Below are 23802 nucleotides of genomic sequence, written 5' to 3' on the forward strand. Positions count from 1 at the left end.
ATAAATAAATAAATAAATAAATAAATAAAACTTATTTTAAATTAAATTATTGTTTTAAATTTATGGTATGAAAGAATTTGAGGAAGAAAAAATTTGTATACATTTGTTATTTTTAAATTCATATAAATTTGAAAATTATTTGTTTCTTGACATTCTGAATGTATTAAATTTATTTACATAATTTTATTTTTTATTTTAAATTTATTTATATAAATTTAAGATTTATTTTTTGAGACAGGGTCTTGCTCTGTCACTGCAGTGGTATGATCATGGGTCACTGCAGCCTCAACCTCCTGGGCTAAAGCAATTCTCTCACCTCAGTCCCCCAAGCAGCTAGAAATACAGGAGTGTGTCACTATGCCCGGCTAATTTTTAAATTTTGTGTAGCAATGGGGTCTCACTGTGTTGCTCAGGCTGGTCTCGAACTCCTAACCTCAAGTGATCCTCCCGCCTTGGCCTCCCAAAGTGCTAGGATTACAGGCATGAGCCACAGCACCCAGCCTGGATGAGAATTTTTGACCATTTTTACTTTCTACTTTATGCATTCCTTTCATGTTTGAACTTTATTCTTTTAGTAACAACAAACCTACCTTTTGTAATTAAAAAAACACATTTCCATAAAAAAGATGAAAGTGAAAAGAGAAAAGCTCTACGGTGTGAGCTGGTTTTCCCTTCCATATGTGGAAAGCTGTATAAGTAGGATACGTCATGCATTCACTGACATTTTACTTTGTTGTGATGGGCTGGCAGCGTGCAACGATAGCTTATTTCCAACACGCCTCCCACAGCAGCTCTGGGCCTCTCAGCAAGCACTTGCCCTCTTGTTACACATTCTTGGAAATAACTGGGTTGATGAGGGTATAAGTACCCATCACCTGTTAACCAGGAGTCACACTTACTGGCCTTGGATAAGGAATCTTGTAATGCAGTCCAATTTCAATCCTGGCTGTGCATTCATCTATACACTGTTTAATTAGGTCTGTGTCTGTGAGCTATTAAAAGGGAAAAAGAAATGAGGCTGATAGTATATTTCTAATGGTACATAGAGTATACAAGAAATGAGGCTGATAGTATATTTCTAATGGTACATAGAGTATACGTATACATTTTCTCAAACTTTTTCAGTTCACTAGCCAGTAAATTAAATGGTGCTAATTTGGAAAATCAAAAGCAATTTAATATTAAAGCTTATGACAAACTTTTAAAATCGGTAAAGAAGGTAAAAATAAACAATACAAAAGGATATAACATAAAAATTACACTTCCCTCTTACTCCTCTCTTCCAGTTCTTCATCTCAGAGACAACAATTAGCAGTTTCTTGTGTGTTCTTGCAGGGGTATTCTATGTATATGTGAAAATGCACATGTACATAGAAGCTGATTATTTTTCTCACACAAACAATAGCTCCCTTTGTTCTGAACCTTGCTTTTTCATTAACATAACTTGAAGTTCCTTCTATATTCCATCTATAAAGCTGCCCCCTTCTTTTTAACAGCTATACAAAATTCCAACAGACAGCTTTATTATAATTTAACCAATCTCCTACCCATGGATACTTAAGTTATTTCCAATTTTTTGCTATTATAAATGATTCTGCTATGGATCCCTCTAAAATTACTTTGCTTACATGCATAGGTATCTAAAAGATGAATTCCTAGAGAGAGAGGACTGCTAGGACAAAGGCCATAGACACATGCATTTTTAAATCTCACAGATATTCCCAGATTACTCTCTAGAGTTTGCAACAATTTACATTCCTACCAACAATCCATAAATTATATTCCCACCGACACTGACTGAGAGTGCTTCTTCACACCCCCCTCATGTTGATTAAACTTTAAAGTAACCCGATGGTTTCCGCAAGTGCTGTCCTGAAACCCCCAGAGTAGGACACTGGAGAATGATCTATACTTCTTAAACTGTCAACTGCCTTGGCTCATTAGTAAGGGGAAGAAAGGGCTTCTGAAATTCCAAAACAGTCAAATCATGGTAATCCACTTGCAATTAAAGGAATAAAAAGTTCATTCTGAAAAACAGCCAAGTAGGAAAAGGGGAGAAACTCTTTCATTCTGAGGAAGGAAAATGAATCAAGACGTGGTTCTGCTAGGAGTTTGCAAGTGGACTTCAAAGCAGAGCTAGGATTGCATCACCACCAGATGACACCCACACAGCAAAGTCTGGGTCCATGTGGCTTGGAAATTTCAAGGGCGTTCCTGTCCTATGGAACAGAGCAAAGAAGAGTTCCAGGAACAGCAATGCAGAGAACCACAGCTGTGAGTCCCTTGTGGCAGAGGCCCAACTTTCTGACCTCTGTGCTTCTCAGAAGTCACTGATTTGCTGTCTGTGTTGGAAAAGAGTTCCACATTCCCATTTGCCCACTGAGATTCACAGCAATTCATGGGATACCTTTGGATTATTAAACTCTTAGAGCAATCAAAGTTACAAGAAATTCCTTATGTCTGCATGAGGGTAGGAAGAAAGAAAAAGCGCTTGACAAACATATAGTTAAGGGGGTTGGGACTTCTGGGGCTTCAGCTGTCCATCTGAACAAGCTTGGGCTAGAGTACTCCAAATTCAGTCATTCACGGGCTGGCTGCATGATTCTGCCATATCCACATACTGCTTATACTAATGTTAGAATTTTTCATTAAATGGACTCTCTCTTAAGTAACAGTATTTGTGAAACTGTGATCTAATATTCTCTTTCCTTTATAACACATACTAAAGCAAGTACATATCTTAAAATTAAAAACCCATGTACCTCTTCCACCCACTCCCAAATAATCTCATGTACTGTCAGTGGCACATACACCTCCCTCTGGCTTACCCCGCTTGAGCCAATCCAAGCCTAGGCAAAGGAAGGGTTATTGCAATAACTGAAAACTGAAAAGTCTTGAGTAGTCTTCAGGTGAGTGAGCGTGCAAAGGTTTATTGGGCATGTACTACGATATCCCCAACACTGCAGGCTGGACAGTGCCTTCAGCTATCAAAGTTATTACTTGGGCAGAACAACTCTGATACCTAAAGCTACAGAAAAGGCACAGTGGTATATAATCAATGGATGCAGTGACTGCTACGGACAGCTATAGGAATTCAGAACAGGCAGCCAGCATGGGGTTGAGGGGGAAGCAGAGAAACTGAGGAAGATTTCCTGGAGGAGGTCAGTTAAATCAAAGTATTTATAGCTGCTCATTCATTTAGTGACAACCACAGGGAGGTCCCTTGGGATAGACTAGAAAAGTACAAGACCTTGTCTATATGTTCAAGGAACTGATGATCTGGTTGGGAAACCCATGCCAACATAAATAGAATAAAGAAGAAAAAGGAGAATATAAACAACTATTTAGGGATCTCCAAGCCTTTTGATCTACTCTTTTTTTGTTTTTTTTTGGAGACAGTCTTGCTCTGTTGCCCAGGCTGGGGTGCAGTGGCGTGATCTTGGCTCACTGTAACCTCTGCCTCCTGGACTCAAGTAATTGTTGTGCCTCAGCCTCCCGAGTAGCTGGGATTACAGGCGTGCGCAACCACACCCAGCTAATTTTTGTATTTTCAGTAGACAGGGTTTCACCACGTTGGCCAGGCTGGCCTTGAACTTCTGACCTCAAGTGATCCACCGGCCTCAGCCTCCCAAAGTGTAAGGATTACAGGCGTGAGCCACCACACCTGGCTGATCACCTACTCTTTTCATTAAAAAATTTCTGAGCCCATAGCCCCCATATTTGTATTTATATTAATTTATAAATGTATTAATTTATAAATTATAGATATGTACTAACAAGTTCATTGTAACTATGTACCAGACAGACTTATTAGAAAGATGAAAGAATAAATAGAAATAGCAGTTGTATTTTATTTCCATTCCTTAGAGGATTGTTTAGGGACTCCATGGGGTACATATACTCTGGTTTGGCAAGCATGGTCTATGCTAAGAGCAGAAAAAGCTTGGGGAAGCTGGGTTTGGAGGAAGGTCAGAAGGGTAGAGAGAAGCTTCCTAAGAAAGTCAGCGTTGAAAAGCTAGGGCCATCAGGGATTCAGAGAAGGGGAAGTTGCTGCAGATTAGGAGAGTTTCTTTGGTAATGCTTTTCTTTTTTTTTTTTTAAGAGACAGGGACTCGCTATGTTGCCCAGGTTAGTCTCAAACTCCTGGGCTCAACTGATCCTCCAGCCTTGGCCTCCCAAAGTGGTAGGATTACAGGCGTGAGCCACCATGCCCAGCCTTCGTGGACTTTCTCAACTGTAATTTTATATTTCTTTCCATCTAACTCCATCTAACTTTAGTAAGGGGAACGAAGGGCTTTTGAAATTCCCAAATAGTCAAATCATGGTAATCCACTTTCAATTAAAGGAATAAAAGTTTGACAGCTCTGTCTTGGTTTGGCTTATGTTTGTCCTCAACATCTAGTCTTGTGTTTGGCACACAGTGGGCAATCAAGTATTTGTTGAGGAATGAGAACAAAGAGTTGCAAAGTGGTGACAGGAGCTGTGACACCAATGGACCAGTGGGGAAGGGGAGGCACTCCTGTAGAAAGATGATTCTGCTTTGGACCATTAAGCTGTGGTGAGGTCCTTCAGGTGGCCAGGCAGCAGCCAAAGCCGGGGATTCAGATGTGACGGCTTAAATCACAAGGTGGCTGCATGTTGCATAGGCTCAGCGCAGAGGGCCGACCTTCAGAGGACCCCTGTAGCTGGCAGGAAGGTGTGTGATGACAGGGCCGAACAGAGACAGTCAGAGGTCAGGAAGGGAAAAGTGGTTAGAGTAGACTGTTAGGAGGTTTCATGAGGGGAGCAGTGACAGCGCTGAATCCATTAGATCAGTGAGAAGGCGGAAGAGAAGTCAGGCGTGAAAGCCTCTTCCATGCTTAGTGCCAGGAGGTCTTCCCCAGAGCTGACAGTTAATGTTTTAGGGTTCCTAGGGGTGGGTCCAATCTGGCTCCCTGCTGTCTGCATGTGCAGTTCCCGTAAATCAGCTAATGGAGATACTATTTTACCCAGTTCCGTGCTCCCAAAGGGCAACTCACTCTCCTAGCCAAAGAGGCTTGAGTTCAAAGCTGTTATGAAGGGAACCCTGTGTCTTAATCCTATTCTCTTCCTTCTAAATGGGTTTATATTTAGAGGCTTTGAATAGTTTATGAATTGAAAAAAAAACAAAACCAAACCACTTTCCTGCACACCTCCTATGGGAGTGGCCAGCAACGGGTACAGTATGAGGACTGGCTCCTCCTCTGAAAACTCATTGGCCTGACTCATGTCACCTGGCTCATGGGGTCTTCTGAGGACACTGAGCCACTTACTGGCTGGCTTGAGACCTGGAACAAGTGAAGAAAGAAACACAGGCTTCCCAGTGGTCAGGCAAGCTAGCCAAGCTGTGCACTGGCCCCTTCCTGCCCCACATTGTGCCACCGTTACTGTGCGGCTCAGCCCTTTCAATTAAGGACCGACAAGAAATAAACATATATCATAAGGAACAATTCTCCCCTGTGCAACTTCCAAGTGGGGCCTACTTACATTTTTGTTTTTCCGGAACAGCGTTCTGGCTTCATTTAGTATGTACTGTTTTTCTTTGATGGTGTCTTCCATCTGTCCTGATGTCGCCTGCCATTTCCTCGCAAGCCTGAAAATGCTGCGGTAGAGGCCAAGGACTTCTTGTCGTGTTGCCGTTGTCATCTTCAGACCCACCGAAATAGAAGAGGGAAAATTTGCATAAAAATGCAACTTGACAGGAAGCAGCCAGGCAGATGTACAGTTTTTTAATCAAGACCTTTAATGGGTCTAGAAATAGTTGCTCTTTCTCAGCAAATCTGTTGGGTAGCATTGCCGAAACCATGTAATAGAAACACCGTATCTCTCAACTGGCTTTGCAACTCATCCCGAGGCTGAGGGTTGCTCAACCACACAGTTTGCCATGGTGGCCACATTTATGAACACGGCAAAACCAAAACTCACACTTATTATTCTTTAAGCCAGTCCAGTAAAATTATATGACTCACCTGAATGCCTAAGAGAAGGCATGTTTTGGATAACTGAATATTCTTGTTAAGTGAGAAATGGAATTTAATCCACTGGTTACAAACTCAAGTGCCTCTGCAGCCTGGCAGGTAATATAAATGAGAGGACCTGCTTGAATGGGGACAGTGGCCACCTGGACAGGAACTGCCCCCTTGAAAGGGAACAGTTGCTATTCAGCTCCAGCCAGCATCTGCCATGTAGAAAGAAGTCCCTAGGAATGCCAGATTTCCTGATAGCTTAAAAATAGGTGGCAATCCAGATTTTTAAAATATGACATCTCAAAAAAACACAGTAAGTCATTATTTTTGAAAATGTGAGGCCAGGCATGGTGGCTCACGCCTGTGATCCTAGCACTCTGGAAGGCTGAGGCAGGTGGATTGGGTGACCTCAGGAGTTCGAGATCAGCCTGGGCAACATGGTGAAACCCTGTCTCTACTAAAATACAAAAAAAAATTAGCCGGGTGTGGCAGTGTGTGCCTGTAGGCCCACCTACTTGGGAGGCTGAGTCAGGAGAATTGCTTGAACCCCAGAGGCAGAGGTTGCAGTGAGCCAAGATTGTGCCATTGCACCCCAGCCTGGGCGACAGAGTGAGACTCCGTCTCCAAAAAGAAAAAAAAAAAAAGTGAGGACTGTACAGGCCAAACAAAATGAGTCTGTAAGCCCAGTTCCACCCAGAGGTTGTCAGGTTGCAACCTCTCAACCTTTTTGGAAATATTTCTCAAAATCGTTGGTCTACTTTCTTGTCCAATAAGTATAATTAAAAATCTTTCTGATGACTAGCCAGGCGTGGCGGCTCATGCCTGTAATCCCAGCACTTTGGGAGGCCGAGGCAGGTGAATCACAAGGTCAGGAGATCAAAACAATCCTGGCTAACATGGTGAAACCCCGTCTCTACTAAAAATACAAAAAATTAGCCAGGCATTGTGGCAGGCGCCTGTAGTCCCAGCTACTCAGGAGGCTGAGGCAGGAGAATGGCATGAACCCAGGAGGCTGAGCTTGCAGTGAGCTGAGATCCCACCACTGCACTCCAGCCTGGGCAACAGGGCAAGACTCCATCTCAAAAACAAAAACAAAAACAAAAACAAAACAAAACAAAAAAAAACTTTCTGATGACTGAAGATCTCAAGGCCCCTCTGGGTTTTTAGTCTCAAACATCAGTTTTAATTCAGAAGACATGGCCAAGAGAGAACTGACCTAGGTATATTCCATGAAGCTGACTGTATTTTTTAAAAGCACAATTCCGAATATCTTTAATTTCTCTTTTTTTTTTTTTGAGACGGAGTCTCGCTCTGTCGCCCAGGCTGGAGTGCAGTGGCACGATATCTCGGCTCACCGCAAGCTCCGCCTCCCGGATTCACACCATTCTCCTGCCTCAGCCTCCCGAGCAGCTGGGACTATAGGTGCCCGCCACCATGCCCAGCTAATTTTTTGTATTTTTAGTAGAGACAGGGTTTCACCATGTTAGCCAAGATGGTGTATCTTTAAATTCTTATTACAAAATATTTCAGATACAAAAAGATATAGAGGTCAGGCACAGTGGCTCATGCCTGCAATCCCAGCAGTTTGGGAGACCGAGGCAGGTGGATCACTTGAGGTAAGGAGTTCAAGACCATCCTGGGCAACATGGTGAAACCCAGTCTCTACTAAAAATACAAAAATGAGCCAGGCATGGTGGCAACCACCTGTAATCCCAGCTATTTGAGAGGCTAAGGCATGAATCACCTGAACCCGGGAGGTGAAGGTTGCAGTGAGCCGAGATCACGCACTGTATTCCAGCCTGGGCAACAGTGACTCTGTCTCAAAAAAAAAAAAAAAAAAAAAAGGAAAGAAAAGATATTGAGACCAATATAATAGCCATATAGTTACAACAGACCTTAAAGAATAAATTATGTATATAGTAGAAACCCCCACTGTACCCCTTCCAAATCACATTCCCCTTCCTCTCTCCTAGAAGGAATCACTATGCTGAATTTGTTATCGTGCATATCTTTACACATAACATTTATAGTATTGTTTTGCAAGATTTATTTATTTATTTATTATTACTGTTTTTGAGACAGAGTTTCACTCTTGTTGCCCAGGCTGGAGTGCAATGGTGCAATCTCGGCTCAATGCAACCTCCGCCTCCCGGATGCAAGTGATTCTCCTGACTCAGCCTCCCAAGTAGCTGGAATTACAGGTGCGCACCATCACGCCTGGCTAATTTGTATTTTCAGTAGAGATGGGGTTTCACCATGTTGGTCAGTCTGGTCTCGAACTCCTGACCTCAGGTGATCCACCTGCTTCGGCCTCCCAAAGTGCTGGGATTACAGGCATGAGCCACGGCACCCTGCCTGCTCTGCAAGTTTAAAAAGTTTACAGGTAAGTTCTGCAATTTATTTGCCCATAACATTCAATAAGATTCATCCATGTTGTTACACATGGCTCTAGTTCATATATTCTCACTGCTGCAATTCAGCCCGCTGTATGAAGATATCCCAATGTACCATCTATTTTGCTGATGGATATTAGGTGTTTCCTTTTTAAAAAAATTTATTTAAGGTCACGTGCAGTGGCTCATGCCTGTAATCCCAGCACTTTGGGAGGCTAGGACAGGCAGGTCACTTAAGCTCAGGAATTTGAGACCTACCTGGGTAACATGTATTTTACAAAACATTCATTTTGTAAAAAATACAAAAAATGGCCAGGCGTGATGGCACGTGCCTGTAGGCCCAGCTACTTGGGAGGCTTAGGTGGGAGGATCATATGAGCCCGGGAGGCTGAAGTGAGCTGAGATTGCACTATGAGCCAAGACTGAGCCCCTGCACTCCAGCCTGGGTGACACAGTGAGACCCCATCTCAAAAACAAACAAGCAAACCCCAACAACTTATTTAAAAACTCAGACTGGCTCCAGTGGCTCATTCCTATAACCCCAGTACTTTGGAAGGCTGAGATGGAAGGATCATTTGAAGCCAGGAGTTTGAGACCAGCCTGGGCAATATAAAGAGACCCTATCTCTATAAAAATGAAAACACAAAACAAACATTTCAGCCCCCCACTCCCCTTTTTTCATAACTATATTCAGGGAAGCTAGAAAAAAAAAAAAAGTCCCACTACTGGAAGATTCTGATTAGTCAGAATTAGAACAATGAATATTGTACAGCCTTGAACCAGAAGACAGGGTGGGAAGACAAGGAGGGCAGAAGGCCAGGCAATTGGACACCTCATTCTGAGTTCTGGGTTTTCCACTAACAGGCTCATCGGGATCGGGAAGTAAGCTGCTCAACTGCCTGCTTTTGGGAACATGATCCATTTTCAACTTACGGAGGGAAAGGCATAAGAGGTGGAGATAATATGCTTTAGGGTAGTCCTGGAATTATGAGAATTTGAGCAACTGAAGAATGCAGAGTGGAGCTGGAAGTGGGCATGTTTACCTCAAAATTCAAAGTACTTGCAAGGAATTCACCTTACAGAGAATTCCTCTTTCTAATGTGAGCACTTACCCTGACCCTGATGACGTTTTTTGAGGTTTATTCTTAAGTAAAGAATGAGCCAAATGACGAAAATCTTCAAAGACTACTTCACCTAATTCAAATGTTAAAAGGACCAAAGTTATATTCAATGCCAATTCTGAGTCTATGAGGCTGCACAGAAAAAATGCTTACAAGGAATTCATAAAAACCAAGAGAGAGAACATCATGCTTTGCGGTTTATTGTAATAAAAACCCAGATGAGATGATGACATTTTTCCTGGTAAGGAAACAGGTTTCTGAGTTTCTGGCTCTCCCTAAAACTCCATGGTTTCCTATGAAAATACGTGAGTCAGTTCCTGTGAGGTACAGGGAGTCTGTAACTAACATCTCTTAATGATTGCTTCACTTCCCTGTCATTAACAGACGGAACTTCCTTGACTGCAAGACACTGGAGAAAAGTGATGAAGGTCAGGCATATTCAAACAGCAGCAAGGTGTTTTTTTTTTTTTGTTTGTTTGTTTGTTTTTTGAGGCAGGGTCTCACTCTGTCACCTAGGCTGGAGTACAGTGGCATGATCACGGCTCACTGCAGCCTTGATCTCCCAGGCTCGAGTGAGCCTCCCGCCTCAGCCTCCAGAACAGCTGGTACCTCAGGCGTGCGCCACCACAACTGGCTGAAGCAACCTTCTCTAAAATCTAACTTTAGTTGGTTTCCTTCCAAGACTCTAAGAACCACAGCTTCAAATTCTAACTGATCATATACCATAATCTGATACAAAAGCCCTGCAATTAGGTTAATACCCTCAAGGTAATGAGCAGTGCTTACAATTGGTACTTAATAGGACTATTTTCAAAACACTTTAATTAATGTTTAAGTGTTTTGAAAACTAATCCTGAAAGGGATTTATGTGATGTCTCACTCTGCAACATCAGGTGACCCAGAAAACCCAAGTCCCAAAGATTTCCCGAGAGAAGGGTCTAAAACTGTATTCACCACTGTGTACCATTAACAAACCTAGTCTACCATTTCCTTCCAAGGCTTGATAGAAAAGGCAAGAAAAGAAAAACACTTCTTTTGTTCTTTCCTTGCTGCGTTTGTTTCAGGCCTTTGAGGGAACCATGTTCTTTCTTGCCTTAGGGGCACATATCCATGCTGTTTTCTTTCTAGAAGGCTTTCTCCTGACCCCCTCCCTTTTATCTGACCAACCCTATTCATCCTGCAGTTCCCAATGAAAATAGGGATGTCTCAGAAAATCCTCCAGCTTCCCCCACACCCATTGGGTCGGGGCTCTCTGTGGAAACTTCTCACAGGTCCTAATATTCTTCCTTGTATAGCACTCCTCACTTAAGTAATGGTTTGTTAATGTCTTCCCCCAGTAGACTGTCACCTTTACAGGGGACAATGATCACATTCATCTTATTTACTGCTGAATTCTCAGCACCTAGAAGGGTGCATAATCAGTATTCAATAAATGTTTGCTGAATAATTGGGAGTATTCTCTGCTATAGAAAGTTTGTGATTCTGGAAACAGAATCAGCCATATATTTAAAAAAAAGTTTAAAAAGCTCTTTTCCTTTTTATTCTTGTCTTTGTTCCTAGAAAGCAACTCATTTAGAAAAACCACCTTTTCCCGAATATGGATTTAACGGCTTGAAACCAACATTTATTCCTCTATAACTATCAATTATCTCTCACAATTAATACAAGACTAAGGAAGCCCTTTTCCTTCTTCACTGTATCAGGGGTTGATCTGATACAACAGGGTCTGCTTTTCCTATGGGCAATACATTTTCCTACGGGTAATACATCAGGACTATTCAGTAGTTTAGAGGACCACAGTTCAACTGTGGTCTCAGCTGGTCATGAAGTCTATCCATGTAGATTTTTAAAAGTTAACCTGCTATAATCTTTATTCTGAGACAGACATTTCTTGCAATTCTTTACTCCTTTTCATCTCCCTAACCCCCAAATCCCAGAATGAAGACAGACAAAAGATATGAGGTGTGCCTGGAAGGAAATGGCACTAGAAGCTGGTCTTTTTAAAAATCACACCCTGTCTGTTATAACACAGGGTTATACATGTGTGGAGGTGAGGATCATTTCCAAGCCTCTACGATGTGCAGGTCTGTGCCACTAAAAGGCTGACAGATGTTGCTGCCAGTGTGTTTTGGCCTGTGGTCATAGTTGAGAAATGTGTCCCCTAATACAAGTGTCCCAAAGATTGGTTGGGGAGGTGATCTTAGATACACAATACAAACTGTGTATTAGAATAGCCCATCAAACCCATAATTTTGAGTGATTTAGATTATATGTGATATAGAGCTTCCTTTAAAGAAACGAATTACAAAACTTTTTAAGCTGGTTTAAAATATAGGTAAACAGCAGAAACTGTGATGTTGTCTCTGAAGTTTGGGAGCTACTGCTCTAAGGTGCCTTGTCATGTCATACTTCTCTGTCTCGGCTGAGTCTTTCTCTGCTTACAATGCCTCTTTTCTGCTAGCCACCCCATCTACCATACAGACACCTACTTGCTATTAAGCTTTTGCAAAGCAACTTTTTCCTCACTTCTATCACGGCCAGGAGATAGTTCTGCATTTCTTTCACTTTATGTTTTTTTCTTGTCTGAGTCTGAATTCCTGGAGGGCAGGGATTGTATCTTGTTCATTACAGTAATACAAATATTAAAAGTCACATTTGCTTTGCATTTACTGTGTGCCAGATAATTTGCTAGGTACTCTATATATGCAAATACTACCAATATCCCCATTTTACAAAGGAGGAACCTGATGCAGAGGTTAAGTAACTTGTCCAGGGTCACACAGCTGACAATAGGCAGGGCCAGGATGCAAACTCAGCTGGTCTGAAGTCAGAGCCCATGCTTTTAATCATGAAATAGACTGTTCAATGTCAATAAATGTTGAATGACTGTTGATTGCTTTAAAGAGCTTAGCTAGTTGTGACAAAGGGAACTAAGTAATTCTAGTCCCTTTCTATACAAACAGCAAAGGAAGCAATTTTTTTGCACATTGATGTGAACTGCAATAGTCTTCCCCATTTGCCATCTGCCCCTGTTCCTATCCTGCAACTGCCCTTTTTAATTATGTTACACACCAGCATGCTCTAAGCAGGCTGGGCACATGGCTGCACCGCTTTGCTTTTCCATTCCCTGTGGCAACCCTGTCCCCTCCGACTCCAGTGGGAGCCGACATAAAAGGCACCAGTGCGGGGGCTCACTACAGTGCTACTACCTGGTAGGCCTTACTCTTCCCTTCCAAGGACCCATCCATCCATCCACTCACTCAACATTTATTGAAGGTCCGCCATGTGCCAGACACCTGCAGTTTCTGGGGATACAGTGATAAATAAGCAGCCACGGTCCCTACCCTCCTTGAGGTTATATTTTAGTGGCAGAGGCAGATGATATACAAGAAAAAGAATTTCAGATAGTCATATGTGCTCTGAAGAGTAGTAAGATACAAATGAGCAGAGGTGGGGGTTATTTTCTGGGTGGTCAGTGACATTTGAGCTGAGTCCTGAATGATGTGATGGAACCTAATAATGGACTCACGTCAGGGGAAGCTGGTGCAAGAAGGGGGAACAACAGGAGCAAAGGTTGTGAGGTGGGAATCAACTTCACAGATGAACATGAGGCAGGGCATGGTGGCTCATGCCTGTAATCCCAGCACTTTGGGAGGCTGAAGTGGGAGGACTGCTTGAACCCAAGAGTTTGAGACCAGCCTGGGCAACACAGGGACACTCTATCTCCATTGAAAAATAAAAAATTAGCCAGGCATGGTGGCTCATGCCTATAAGCCCAACACTTTGGGAGGCTGAGGTGGGAGGATCCCTTGAGCCCAGGAGATCAAGGCAGCAGTGAGCTATGATCACACCACTGCACTCAAGCCTGGGCAACAGAGTCAGATTCTGTCTCAAAAAATAAAAATAAAAAAGATGAACATGAACGCAACAAGAGCCTTTGGGAAAGGGGCCACAGGTCCACAGAATCCAGCACAGGTTGGGTGTAGGCCTTGGAAAGGCACTTTGTTGCTAGTCTTAAGGCAAAAGACACTGGTAAATTTTATGCAAACTGGAGTAATATGGTCTGATTTATATCTTAAATACACTGGATATCAAACTACTGTATATCATAACTACTTATAATTCCAACACTTGTACAGATGGCGAAACAAGATCTTGCCTAATGCCCCTAAGTAGTTGACAGGAGTCAGGGTCAAGAGCCAAAAAAGCTGGATGATGATTTTCCTGACTGTCCACAAGTTTTTGTTTTCATTTTAGAGTCAGTAATGGGGACTCATAATGGGCAGTGATCAATCTAAAAAACAAAAACAAAAACAAAAACCAAACACCAAACACTCACCCACTCTGCCATTCACGGTCCAAAGTGTAGTGAGAGGGTCTGGGGAGGTTCCAAGAACGTACTGTACAAGGCATGCCTAGACACTCGGTCTGTCTAGATCTAGTTCTACAGGACTATGGAAAGATCTGCTGGTATGAGGGGCCTCATCCACTATGCCCCTTTTCCCCACCTCTGGAACGGTTCCCCTGCCTTTGGAGAGACCATTGCAGCACGAACACTTAGGAGTTTAAGAGCAGAGATGAAAATTCCCTTTCCCCAGATGAGATTTATAGAAGTATGACTCTGGTCTCAGGAATGTCCAAATTCCAAATGCTGGACTCTCATGAGGCTTTGCCTTCTAAAGAAAATGTGCTGCAGTACAAATAAGAAAAGGGACAAAGGCAAGAGGAATTTACCCTGATTTTCAAGCCCCAGGAAGTAAAACACCCCTTTCCATTTATTTCAGGAAAGACCTACCCTAGGTGGAATTTTTTCCCTCGTCAGAACTAATGACTGTAGTATAGTCAAATTTCTCTCCCAAATACTTTATGATTTTTTAGCAAGGAGGGGGAATCATGAACTCCACCCAAATGAAATCATGGTCTTCTGTGCTCGTTATGTGATATGTCCTTCTTTTTGCCACAGGAAGCCTCTTTAGTTCATACAACTGAAATATTCTTTCTTTGCCTATCTGCTGCTTCCACCTTTTGACTTCCATCACTTCTGGACGGGTGCCCTTTTCACACTGGGGCTGGGTCAGTGTCCCGGCTGTGTGCACTCCTGGCACCTCTAGCGTACCCGCCATAATGTTCATCCTACTCTATCATAATTTTGCATGACTCACCTTTCTTTTTCCACCATGTGTGTGTTGCAGGGAGTAGGAGGTGGGGGAGCAGGCAGAGATTTGGGACTGTCTTGCACATTACATGCCTAGGCTGGCACATAGTTGGAACATGACAAATATTTATTAGAAGAATAAATTTACACACAGAGAATGGTCATTGATAACGCATGTTGTCATCCTGAGATACATAGGGTGGTATCTGGACAAGCTTCCCAACTGATGATCCCAGAGCATCGAAGGGTTAAATACTAATTAACCCTTACTAGGATGCTTTTAAGAGCATTGTGTGTTAGGATAAAGAACTGGAGACTCAGTGTTATTTGGGGAGGAATCCTCATCAGTCTCATCCAGAACAGCGTTTAAGAGACACAGCTATGATGTAACCCTTACTCTTAAGTTTTCTTAAGGCTGGTTAGGGTTTGTCCACTGGACTGAAATACTTTATAATATTTCCATGAAGTTTAGAACCAAACATAGAAAAATGAGGTTCTGACACTTTTTTCCTGAAAAACAAAATCCTTTTGGGGAATAACGTCCACTATACTCAATGACCATGGATTAAAATCAATCTAGAAAACTGTGACTTAAAACTGTCATTTGGAAAGCCTCTACGGAATTGAAATGCTCTTGACAATGTCAAAGCAACCAGACATTCTTGCCCTGTAGAGCAGAGTAAGGAATGTCTGTCCCATTTGTAAGGAATAGCAGATATAATACGAAAAAAATGAACATTTATTTTGGTGGACAAAGCTTGGTTTGAATCTTGACTTTACCCCATTGGGCAAATTATTAACCTGCCTGAGACTTGGTTTCTTAGAATATAAAATGGGGTAATAGCAGAACCCGTTTCAGAGTCGTAAGGATTATTCATGAAATAATCCATGTACATCACTTAGCACTGACAGTTAACAAAGGCAAATGTTACCTGAATAGGAGGAAACAGAGGAAGAACAATGAGGCCTCTTTTATCTATGCTAAGCTTTGCTGCAGAGGAGAGAAATGTGTGGCCTGTTGGTGAATTTACTGCTTTGTGGTAGTAATGGATTTTCCTAAAGCTGTTTCCCTCTGATCATTAATAATCCCTGTACAGCAAAGGGCTATTGTTCTTTGGTATGAGTAAATAACCCTGTTGGAAGCACCGCTTATCTTCAGACCACAGCACATACTTCTTACTGGAAATACAATGCAGGTGCCAACACCAAAGGCACGACCAGGCTTCCCTTCCTATTTTTCTTCCTTTATCTCTTACTCCTTGTTTATCCCTCAGTGCACTTTTCTCTGAGATCTGTTATACTCCCTCCTTTTTGGTACACCCATATTCCTACCCCAATCAGATAACCTTTAAGTGAAATCGTTCTCTAATACATTTCTGGTACCATAACCTCCCCTCCATCAATCAACCATACACACACACACACACACACACACAAACCACAGACTTATTTCCTGTTTCAGATTCAGTTTTTGGTTACTAGAATCCAAAAAGGGAAGTGTAATGCCACACATGCCACACACTGTTTTGCAAACTTCAGGATATGCTTGTGTGGTATACTTAATCATACCACAGCTATTTTATGAAACAGCATCTTTTTACACAGAAAATGACAAGCATACGGTCTGTCAGCAATAGGGGGCAGGGAGGAGAGGGTGGATAGTATTTTTATTTTATCTAAGGGAAAATAATTTAGTTTAGGCCCTGTAATATGGGAAATTTTTAGAACGCAGGGCCACAACAAAATACTAACGTCTGAAAGACTTCTAAAATGTCTATCCCAAACAAGATCACTGGAGGCAAGCACACCCATTCTAAATATATCATACCAGCACTGGAGCACACACAAGATTGTATTTGTACAGGGGAACTCCAATCAGGCTACTGTAACCAAGATAACAACCAATAGATATACAGCTATTTTCCCCATCAGGGATAGAAGTTCTAAATGAAAAGTTATGGGCCCCTCAATTCAAAAGAAATGGAAGTATGTTTCCTTATCAGCATATTTTAACAGGCAAAGAAAAGGCACAGGTCAGTCAGAGGTGGTGAAAAGCAATTACCAGTTACTAGTAGTAGAAAGCAGTAGAAGAGATGTAGCGGAGGGGCTAGAATTGAAGGCCAACGCTAAAGATCAACCATTCATTTATTCATTGGTAACTCGCCAGCCAGGATCTTTCACCCTGCATATCAAATCGAGAAGTCTGAGAACACAAGACACTGGCTTAAGTTCTTGCTTTGTGACAGTTTTCCGAGGAACTGGATTAGGAAACTGACCAAAGAGCTTTGGATGCCACATTAGATACAGTTGAGGCTTTCTAGCACCAGACCCTTGATCCAACTCTTTGATAAATAACCGCATTCTGTGCAGGGGTCCACGCCTTCAGGACAGCTTCCTCCACCATCAAATAACTATCGAATGGGCAACTTTTCCATCTGCAGAGGCACCAGAGCTCCTCACTAGGCTAAGTCCCTTGAGTTTCACATGTGGAGAATGACTAGCCTACATAGTACCCTCGAGTTCCTCCAGTCCAGTGCTCACCAAGATAACTTTCTGTGAAGGAAATGTTCTATCTGCTCTGTCCAATAGGATACACACCTGTCACAGGTAGCTACTGGCACTTGAACTATGTGTTGCAGGGACTGAATTTTTAAATCAAATTTTAAATTTTAAAATAGTCAGTGGCCACACAGGGACAGCATAGCCCTAGACCAAGAATTGCAAATCAAATGCCCACAGGGGTCAGCCAGGTAGCGGGAGAGGAGAGGCCTTTTTGGCAAACCCTGAGCATGAGCTGCATAGAAGGGGAAGCAGCTCTTCAGCTCTGGCTGACAGTTGCTGTGTAGGAACCTCTAGGAACTTCAGGCTGGCGTTGTCAGATTGTCGGATTTTTCAAATGAAGCCCAAAGTCTGGATTTTGATGTCCAATTTTTAAATGTTGGCAAGTAAATTTAAAAAAGAATTTAAATCACTGTGTGGGCTGAACAATATGTTTGCAGGCAATATCTGTCTTGTCAGTATGCAACTTCAAATCTAGGCCAACCCTTCAGCTCAGAGAGAAGAGCTTTATTCATGGCCACTCTGCTGGTCAGTAGCAGATCCAGGATTGAAACCCAGGCCTTCTTATTCGTCTTCTGATACCCTTTACACTATATTGTGGAACTGACCATAATTGTGGTGGGGCTGGCAGCAGCGGCAGGGACAAAAGCCCCTTTTCGTGAGAAGCTGCAGGATTGTATGGCTGATACCTTATGAACACAGTGTTCCTGCCCAGCTACAGCCACCATACGGACAAGGCTCTGTACCAGGAGCCAGGAAGACACAAAGGAGGAACAGTCCCTGGGAGAGACAGCCATATAAATAGACAATTCATCGAAAAAGTCAGGTTTTCTATAACGGACACAAATTACCTGAGCACAAGTCCAAAAACACTGACAGCTGGGAGAGGGAGGGAAGAGATTTGAGCCAGGACTTAGCTTCTACTTGCTGCCAGTAGAAGCTGGCAAGTGGGTGGATGAGACTCACTGATTAAGGGGATGGGTCACATTATTCCAGGATATTAAGGGGCCTCCTATTTGATCTCTGAGGTCTTGTCTGTGTCGTCGCCTTTGCTGGCTTCTCCTTCTCTGGGTACTCTCTAAATGGTAAGAACCCAAGGGATTTAGGGGTCTTCCTCTTTTATTTACACCCTCTTCTTAGGTGATCTGGGAGCTCTTCCCTGCCTTCCTCATTTATTATCTCCAACTATGATTTTTCATCCGATTTGTATATCTAACTTCTTGAAAACTTCATTTGACTTGTTAATAGACTTATCAAACTTAATATGTTCAAAAGAGAACTTTCGATATTCCTCGCTAAACTGTTTTCCCGTAGGGAGTTACCCTTGGTTCCTCCCTCTCCTACACACTTCACATCCAATTCCCCAGCAAGTCCTGCAAGCACTACCTCCCAGATATACGCTGAATGGAATTCTCTCCATTTCCACTGTGACTGAGGGCCTTTTCTTTCTTTCTTTTTTTTTTTTTTAAGACAGAGTCTCACTCTGTTGCCCAGGCTGGAGTGAAGTGGCGCAGTCTTGGCTCACTGCAACCTCCGCCTCCTGTGTTCAAGCGATTCTCCAGTCTCAGCCTCCAGAGTCGCTGGGATTACAGGCGTGTGCCACCACGCCAGGCTAATTTTTGTAATTTTAGTACAGACAGGGTTTCACCATGTTGGCCAGGATGATCTCGATCTCCTGACCTTGTGATCCGGCCGCCTTGGCCTCCCAAAGTACTGGGATTATAGGCGTGAGCCACCGCGCCCGGCCGGCCCTTTCAACACTATTGTCACCTCTCCTTTGTCGTACAGTGCAATAGTTTCCTAACAGGTCTAACTACTTCCACCCTTCTGTATCCAGCACGCAGAAAGGATTTTTAAAAATGTAAATCAGGTCAGGTCACTTCCCTTCTTAAAACCCTTGAAGTACACAATAGCCAAACCCCTGCCTTGGGCTAAAAGGCGCTGCTACAGTCATGCCACTTGCCCAACTACATCACAGAGTACTCCGGCCCTGGCTCCGTCAGCTTCAGCCACATGGCCTTCCGGCTGTTTCCAACCTAAAAGTCCTTCTCATTGGCTCCACCAGAAAAACCATTGTCCAGGATCCCTGCAAAACCGTGGCCTCCTTTGAACGGCCTTACCCGACTTCAAGGGGCCCTCCCCCCATCTTCTGTCACCTCATCCGGTCTTTGGGGGGGGGGGGCATTTCTCACTTGCTGATACCTTCTTTATTGATTTACTTAACTCTTTCCTGTACATGAATGAAAGGTAACGGAGCAACATCCTGCTCTCAGGTTTGAAGAGCAAGGGAATTACGAAGCTGGCTCTCACGGTCCTAGGGAGTCTCCGTTCCTGTACGGGACCTGGTTTGGGTCAACTGCCTCAGCCAGACACCTCTCGCCCTCGGAGCGGACTCTACCATCTCCCATTTACATTCAGGGGTCCAAAAGATTCATAGCCTCCGAGGGGGCCCCACGCCGGCACCTGAGCGTCCCCACACCAGGCCTCCCCTCTTGGACGCGCGAGCCACTTCCGTGAGGCAGGTCCCCGAGGCCGGTGGCGATGACACCGAGCCGCCCCCTGCGAAGCTGGGGTCACACAGGCCCGTCTCCCGGCAACGCCGCAGCCCAACCTCCAACCCATCCCTGCCCGTGGGGAGCCAACCCCTTCCCCGCCAGTCTCCCGCGCCTGGAGTCGGCGCCTCCATCCCCTACACTCACTCTGTGTCAGTCCTGCCTTCCCCCACCCACAGAAGCGCGCAGCCCGCGGTAGGCTGGGAAGAGGCGGCGCCAGGAGCCCAGCAGAGCCGCGGCCGACCGAGCAGAGGCGGGTCCAGTAGGCCAGGCCGGACCAAACCACCGGGCCCACTTCTGTGGGAGCACCAGTTCCAGGTCTGGGGGAGTCTCGAGCCTCCCCGAACCTGACTCTACCCATCTCCCGCCGCATCCAACAATAAGCTGAGCTCCTTCTCTCCCTATTTTTCCTTTACGCTTTCAGTATCCTCCCCGCTCCATTCCCCTAAAACAAGGAAAAAATGGTCCAGCCCATCTCCCTCCGGGTTGCTAGGTCTTTGCCCTTACTTGGCGACGGCTTCGTACGTCTTTACGTGCGTCGTGACGCAATCTTCCACTCGTTCCCTCATCGCCCCTCTCCCATTCTCCCTCCTGGAGCTGGCGGCCGGCGGGGTTACCGGAAGTGATGATGCAGGAGGCGATGGAGGGGGCGGGGCTTCGGGGCGGCCGCCGCCGGTGGGCCGCAGATGAAGAGGAGGCGGTGGCAGTGGTGGAAGAAGAGGCGGCGGCGGCGGGGGTAGGGAGCCTGGAAACGCGAGCGGGGATGGTAGGTGGTTTGGACCCGCCGGGCCGCCGTCGTTTCCAGAAAGGGTTTGACTGGAGGAACCTCTGGAGCAGCTGTGAGTTTTGGGGAGGGGGGAGTTGAGGAAAAGGCGGGGGGGCATTGAGAGATGAAGGGGCGGGGGTTGGGTACCTTCGAGAAAGGGGGGTGGAAAGGGAGGAGTGGAAGTCAGCGCGTTGTCTGTACTGGTCCCTCTGAAAGAAGAGGCTGTGAGGGGAGCCTGTGGCGTGTCAGCCGCAGGGCTCAGAAAACTTACCTACTGTCCCTGCCTCCCCAGCGCCAGCACCCCTCAACCCAGGGCCTGGGGATATGGGGTCGGAGCTGCCCTGGAGGGGCTGCAGACTCTGGTGCTCTGTCCTGGGTGAGCGCTGTGAGGTAGGAGCCCTAGGGGGAGGTGGTGGGTGAATCTCCCAGCTCCCTCCGCCCTCATTTCCCTCCCCACCCCCATCCTTCTCTTTAATCATTTACAGCCCTGGAATTAAGGGCTCAGACCTGAAGGCCTTTCTGTGCACCTTTGCTATAAACGATAACCATCTGTGTCCGAGGTTATGGGGCGGGAGGCATTGCCTGTATCCTCTATAGGAAGTGGGACGGGGTGACAAATGTATTGTTTGTTCCTCCCCCCCCCCCGCACTTCTCACCCCTCATCCTCCCCCATGCACACCTCTGGTTTCCACTTTAATTCTCTGTGGCTGAGTGGCAATCGTGGGGGTTTTTTTTTTCCTTCCCCTTCCTCCTTTATGGCACTTAGTGCCTTGGTTACCTTTTTTGAATTTGGTGTTCAGCCTCTATCCCAGATCTTAACTGTAAGCTTTGTAATACTTCATACAGGCTGTCACGTTGGGAGTACCTCTTACGCTGGGTTCTACGCTCCGATTATAATGAGCATTTTCTTTTATGAATACTGGAATTCCAGAGCCTTTGCAAGGAATCCTGAATGGCATCATAGCCCAGGAATCAAGGTCTCTTGCTCGAAATACTTTATGTGTGAGGAATTTACATGTTGTCAGCTCTTCCCAAAATGATTTGCTAGGCTAATTCTGGGTTTCTGGGTTTGTCTCCACCCCCTTTTCATGATGCACTTCAGAGAACAGAAAACCCCATATTACTTTTTTGTTTCTACAATTGGACAATAGCTCTCTTATCTTTTTCTCCATTTGTGTGTGACACACAAATCTTCAGTGACACATTCAGCTTGTGCTGATTTTCATCTTTATGTAGCTGATTCTTTGTGTGTAGGGGGTCCTAAATGAGACAATGTGATCTGTTTAGTTTTCGTTTAAGGGCGGATACAAACCAATAACGGATGCGAAAAGATTGTTTGAAGCAAAGAAGGGAAAGAAGGCCTCTTTGTTGATATGCTGTTGGTTTAAACAAAAAAAAATCAAGGAGCACTCCTCTAGCCTCTCAGACAGATTTCAGAGTGGAATGTTACGATTTTCCTTTTGGTGTTGATTTATTCTTCGGAAATCTTTTGTAGACTCTGAAACTGTTTTCTGAAGAACTTTAAGAGATAGTGCCTACATTTTCCGAGTCCTTTGATTAGAAAGTGCCCGTAAACCCTGTCCTTCTGTAGCTGAGCTTGATATGCATAGCGCTAGGAAGATCTGATGCTAGGAAGTCCTGTTCAGGGCTTTCGGGCCCTACAAAACAGAATATTTAATGCCTTGATTGGACCAGTAACAGCGTGTTTAGATGTTTCACAAAAATACAACAGAAGAATGACTACTGTTCTCACTTTGACTGATTTGGAACCTAGTTTACCATTGAATAAAAAGTTCATTAATTCAACAACATTTATTGACTCCTAAGTGCCAGTCAGTGTTTGAGGCACTGGGTGTACACAGGTGAACACAAGCAAAAGGTTCACCCTTTCATGGAGCTTACATCAGAGCGGGAGCTGGGGACAGAGAGAGACATAATATATACCCCAGTAAACCAGATTTTGATTAAGCGCTGAAGAAAATAAGAGTGATGTGATTGAAAGTGTCTTAACTGTAGATGCAGTCGAAGAGGACCTTTCTGAGGAGGTGACACTTAAGTTGAGCTTTAAGTATAAATAAGGAGCCAGCCATCCAGAGATAAGGGGAAGATCCTTCCAGGTTCAGGGAACAGCTGGTGCAGAAACTGGCTGGAATGCGTTTATCAAGTTCCAGGGAATGGGAAGAAAGGGTCAGGGTAGGTGGGAGGTAGTGGAAAGAGGATGGGTTGGGTGAGTAATAGCCAGAGCTTAGTGACCACAGGGGAGAGTTGGCGATAAGGTGAGAGAGGTGGATGTGGGGCTCAGAATAGGTAGGCAAACAAATTAAAAGCCAGAAGGAGTAGGAAGTAGAAAATGATGCTGCTTGTTGATTAATTCTATTGCCTTAACTAGGGTCTTATCACTTACTGTTTTTGCAGGTACTGTTGGACTGTCATAATAAAGTCACTCTGCTGAGTGGGAGAGGAAGAGGCAGTGGTCACCTGGGTCTTTTCTGGCAAATAAATCTCAAGCTGAGTGTTCAGATTTTCAGCAGGATGTTCAATTGAGGGCCCACCTCTTTCCTTTTTTGTCTTATATGCTACTATTTAAAACTGCATAATAAGTTCTCTGAATGTGTTCTAGTATACGAATCCTCCTTTGTTTCCAGCTCTGCCTGAATTTAAGGATTGGGCAAGTGTTAATAATATACCCTTGTCCATCTACCAAGATGACCATCAGGATCTAAGTTTCAAGTTGTCTTTTGTAGGGAGGCAGTTTATGTTGCAATAGTTGCACTCTTGTCTTGGCCTTCTGATGACTAATAACACTCAGCTGAGGTGTAGGTTGGTGCTAAAAGTTCACTCAGTGGATTACATTAGATAAATGACCATTGTGGGGCTCAATTCCACTGTGTCAGCATCTTTGGGCTGGCATGTAATCAAGGGATGTAACCTACTTTTGCCTTCTGCTGGGGGCATTCATCTCTAATGGTGTGCTGCTTTTCAGCCTCACCTTGACCAGATTGTCCACTTGAGAGGCCCAATCAAGACTCCTTGATTTGGCCCTCTTGAGCCATGTCACACTGGGCCGAAACAGAATATGCTTTTTTCTACTTTTGAACCCCACAACAGTGACTAGTGTGTTCTTTGAGTGAATTGGCTCTTTGAGCCAGGCGGTTGAGAGACTTAAATGTTGCTTGGGCTATTTGTAGTAAACTCAGTATTAGAAATGCTAAATAAAACCTTTTAGTGTTTGGGGAAAACGAATCAGAATTTGAGGACTTGTCACCTGTTTT

The 23802-nt window shown here is 44.2% G+C and overlaps 2 protein-coding genes across 9 annotated transcripts in view; one reads left to right on the forward strand and one right to left on the reverse strand.

Moving 5' to 3' along the window:
• The window catches only part of LYRM1 (LYR motif containing 1), a 25616-nt gene extending 4678 nt beyond the window's left edge, over nucleotides 1-20938 (reverse strand). The window contains exons 1-5 of one of the 7 annotated variants that reach the window (XM_011976050.1): nucleotides 19611-19696; nucleotides 18064-18290; nucleotides 9490-9571; nucleotides 5506-5664; nucleotides 900-992 (exon numbers count right to left, since the gene is read on the reverse strand). In XM_011976050.1, coding sequence (XP_011831440.1) covers nucleotides 900-992; nucleotides 5506-5664 — 252 coding nt within the window. In that variant the 5' untranslated portion in view covers nucleotides 9490-9571; nucleotides 18064-18290; nucleotides 19611-19696. Of the gene's footprint in view, nucleotides 1-501; nucleotides 993-5505; nucleotides 5665-9489; nucleotides 9572-18063; nucleotides 18291-19610; nucleotides 19697-19911; nucleotides 20144-20271; nucleotides 20510-20801 lie in introns of those variants that run through there. The other 6 variants (XM_011976047.1, XM_011976049.1, XM_011976053.1 and 3 more) reach the window with 6 other exon arrangements.
• DCUN1D3 (DCN1, defective in cullin neddylation 1, domain containing 3) overlaps nucleotides 20449-23802 on the forward strand; it is a 42594-nt gene continuing 39240 nt past the window's right edge. Inside the window, exon 1 of one of the 2 annotated variants that reach the window (XM_011976045.1) lies at nucleotides 20449-20603. The gene's annotated coding sequence lies outside the window, so the exon portion shown is untranslated. The remainder of the gene's footprint in view (nucleotides 20604-23802) is intronic. The other variant, XM_011976043.1, reaches the window with a different exon arrangement.

This window comes from Mandrillus leucophaeus, unplaced genomic scaffold (genome assembly GCF_000951045.1).
Source record: "Mandrillus leucophaeus isolate KB7577 unplaced genomic scaffold, Mleu.le_1.0 Scaffold162, whole genome shotgun sequence".
Lineage (NCBI taxonomy): Eukaryota > Metazoa > Chordata > Mammalia > Primates > Cercopithecidae > Mandrillus > Mandrillus leucophaeus.